General features: G+C 42.6%; 1 protein-coding gene across 4 annotated transcripts; it reads right to left on the bottom strand.

Annotated features, from left to right (window-relative positions):
* Positions 1-847: 847 nt before the first annotated feature.
* LOC121985137 (probable serine/threonine-protein kinase PBL15) lies at positions 848-2,935 on the bottom strand. 4 transcript variants are annotated; one of them, XM_042538436.1, is made up of 6 exons: positions 2,795-2,935; positions 2,315-2,714; positions 2,110-2,245; positions 1,876-2,012; positions 1,684-1,807; positions 848-1,396 (listed from the first exon to the last, which is right to left on the bottom strand). In XM_042538436.1, the coding sequence occupies exons 1-6, from the start codon at positions 2,929-2,931 to the stop codon at positions 966-968; spliced, it is 1,365 nt and encodes a 454-aa protein (XP_042394370.1). In that variant the 5' UTR covers positions 2,932-2,935; the 3' UTR covers positions 848-965. The 4 variants fall into 4 exon arrangements, with proteins under 4 accessions (XP_042394370.1, XP_042394362.1, XP_042394385.1 ...); XM_042538428.1 differs by having other exon boundaries at positions 2,110-2,248; XM_042538451.1 differs by having other exon boundaries at positions 2,110-2,248; positions 2,790-2,888.
* Positions 2,936-3,568: the final 633 nt, after the last annotated feature.

Raw genomic sequence — 3,568 nt, forward strand, 5'->3', positions numbered from 1 at the left:
TCTGTTCATTGTGATAGATGATTTCTGGGTCGATTGCATAGTAACGCAATCAATTGGGAAAATGGTTCACCGTCACATAATATTGCTAAATCGATTGCTACAACACCTTAATTGATTTTAAAATATGTAAAGTAATACGGAGGGGTAAAATGAATATTAATTAGTTACGTGACTTGGTACTAATTTTGAAATTTACCTATTTACTTTGGATATTTTTTATGGCAAAAGATAATGCACTCACTCAAGGTGTCTCTGCCCCAAGGTATTTTGAAAAAAGATAAATCATGATGTTTGAACGGTGTTTCTTCATGTGATTTGGGTATTTCATGACTTTGATTACGTAATCGTGGTTCAGTAAATTGTAATATTATGATGAACACGATGACAATAAATATGATATTTGATCTCAAACATTATAGAAATTAAACAACCATAAATATGATTATGATTACAGTTCAAGTTTCCTCTTGATGAAATAGTGGTTGAGATATGGAATGCTATCATATGAAATTTGAGAGTTGAAACTTGATGTATTTAAGTATGTCTTTCTATGGGGGTGCTCGGATGAACGAATCGTCTATTTTTTACCACATGATTAAAGTTCAAATATGATAAATCTAAATTATTATTTTTGTTATCATTATCCGAACATGATTTATATATCTTATCATCATAAATTGTTATTTTTATAGTCATTCTAATCCTTTTATATAGTGAAAATAAGATCATTTATATAGCTTAAAAATTTGAATGCTACTTAATCTAACTAACTGTAGTTTATAAAATTTTAAACAATGGAAAAGTCTTAACTTAATAGATAATGCAGCCTAATTGAAACCGTAAGCATTGTGGTCGAAGATCTCATGGTTGACTATTTGAATTTAGGCCAATTAAAAGAGTTGTTCCAATGGACCAACAATTGCAGATCATGAGCTGACTATGCACATATTATAAAGAGTAATTATTCAAGCAAGCTTTTTTCTATTCTCCACCTTGGCTAAGCCGACCGAAACAACACACCGGCGAGCTATGGTGCCGCCTCCGGCGACGGTGGGAGGATGATACGCTCCTGAGCTGACCGCCATGTCCTTGAGATGCTCCAGGGCTTCCAGAACCTGCACGACGGCGGCCATCCGTGGCCGATCCTTAGGACTTGGGCTGATGCACTGCGCCGCAAGCACGGCCACCTCCCGAGAGGCCTTGAGAGAATAATGACCGGCGAGCTTGGGGTCCATGACGCAGCGCAGACGCCGGCTGCTGGCCAAATATGGCCTGACCCAGTCCACCAATTTCTCCTCTGCTTTGGGTCTGGACTTGTCGACGGACCGCCGGCCGGTGAGTAGCTCCAGGAGGACCACGCCGTAGCTGTACACGTCGCTCTTGGTCGTCAAGTGGCCTGAGATTGTCTCGACCGAGTTGTGCATGAAAATATATAATTATTGTCAAATCCCCTAATTCATGGTAAACTACTTACAAATCTCCAACCTCCAATAACCGAGATGATCAAAAATAATAATAATAATAATAATAATAATAATAATAGAAACATATATATAAAAACTTGCTTTAGCCTTTGTAGTCATACGACGGATGATGAAAGAACAAAAAGATAACATAAAATGGAAGAAAAGGAAATTTCAATATAAAATTCAAATATTTAACATCTTGTTGTTATTATTATACCTGTCATGACGTATTCGGGAGCCGCGTAACCATGGGTACCCATCACCCTGGTGGTGACATGTGTCTCCTCGCCTTCAGGGCCCATCTTTGCGAGTCCAAAGTCGGACAGTTTCGCAGTAAAATCCTGATTATTATTACTATGAGAATAATAATAATAATAAATTATTAGCTAGGGAACCGTTGAAGTGTTACATGGCCGAGGAGGATGTTTGAGGTCTTGAAATCGCGGTAAATGACGGGCTTGTCGGCGCCGTGGAGGAAGGCCAGGCCCTTCGCCGCTCCGATCGCGATCTTTAACCTCGTTCCCCACGACAGCGATATCGAAATTCCTGCATGCATGCCCGTCCGTCCGTCCGTCGGTGGATCAATTAATTAATTTGTAAACATGTAGATTGATCATATAAATACATCAAATTACGTGCTTACTGTGGAAGAGATGGTTCTCAAGGCTGCCGCGAGGCATGAACTCGTAGACAAGGAGACGCTCCTCGTCCTCGCAGCAGTAGCCGATCAGTTTCACCAGATGCGGATGCCGGAATTGTCCCAAAAATATGACCTCCGCCTGCTTAATTAATTCCACATATATATATTATTAATTTTCCTCATTGAACGTGGCATCGTAACTACTCACCAGCCACTCCCGGTGTCCCTGAAGTCCGCCGACGTCCAACAGCTTGACGGCGACAGGCTGCGCTTTGAGGCCCGGCCGCATCTTGTCATCCACGAAGCCCTTGTGCACCGTCCCGAATCCCCCCTCCCCCAGCAAGAAGTGGCTGGAGAAGTCATGGGTGATGGCCCGCAGCTCGGTGAGGTGGAAGGCGTACAGCCCCGCCCCCACCGACGCCACGGCGGCCTCCTCCTCTTCCTTGCTCGTCGCCAGCCGCCGGAACGCCGTCAACTCCGCCACCTTCCTCGAGAAGAAATCCACCCGCGTGGGCCGGCACCGGCTCAGATTGCCCACCGCCACTTGCTCGTCCGCCGTGCAGCACTTGGCCGCCGCCACCGGCCGCCAGGCCCTCGTCGGCATATTGCTGTGTGATTAATTAGAAGGATCGAAAATGAACGATCGATCGATCGAGAAGTTGATTACTTAAATAATTCATTACGTAACGGTGGGCTGATGGGGACGGAGACGAAGGTGAAGATGCGTGATCGAGTTAATTGATTTGGTGATATAGCTAGCCCGTGATTGATATATCTGACTGGTAGTGATCGAGCAAGAAGGACGCTACATACCAATTCCACCATGGTGGATTTGATATATATATCTCAACTCAACTGCTCCGCAACTACTCTCTTGTTTCTGCCGCTTTTCTTGTTGTTGCTCGTGAGTGCGCTTCTCTAAGTTTGGGTACGGGATAATATCACTTTTGTTGCATAGATAGAGTTGGTGCAATAACTGGAGTGGTTGGGATTGGAATGCCGATGGAAATATGACGTGTACAATGCGAACGGCTGCATTGCTATTTGCCTTTGAGAGAGGAAAGGGAAAGAAAAAGAAAGGCGAAATAACTTACATGAAGGGCAACGTCTATTTTCTCATATCGTTATTTTATTTTATTATATTTTGTATACGAAACCAATATTGTATAGTTTCCCATTTTTTATGAAGTTAGCTTTTAATGGAAAGGTTGAATGTATGAAAAGAACTATTGGATTTGATGCCCATATATTGTTGCGTACATACTTGATTGAGACATAAAGCATCTAGCCTGTGAAAATTTTAAAAGAATATTCAAGAGTGAAGCTACAGATCAGGAGTTTTATGTAGGGATTGGCTTTTCGGATGCATCCAAGGTGTCAAAGTGGCCTCTGTGTTAATATCAACGTCATCTTCGTCGATCACTCAAACTCTGAACAGGATCAGTGAAGTTTACTAAGGCAG

Source organism: Zingiber officinale, chromosome 1B, assembly GCF_018446385.1.
Source record: "Zingiber officinale cultivar Zhangliang chromosome 1B, Zo_v1.1, whole genome shotgun sequence".
Taxonomy (NCBI): Eukaryota; Viridiplantae; Streptophyta; class Magnoliopsida; order Zingiberales; family Zingiberaceae; genus Zingiber; species Zingiber officinale.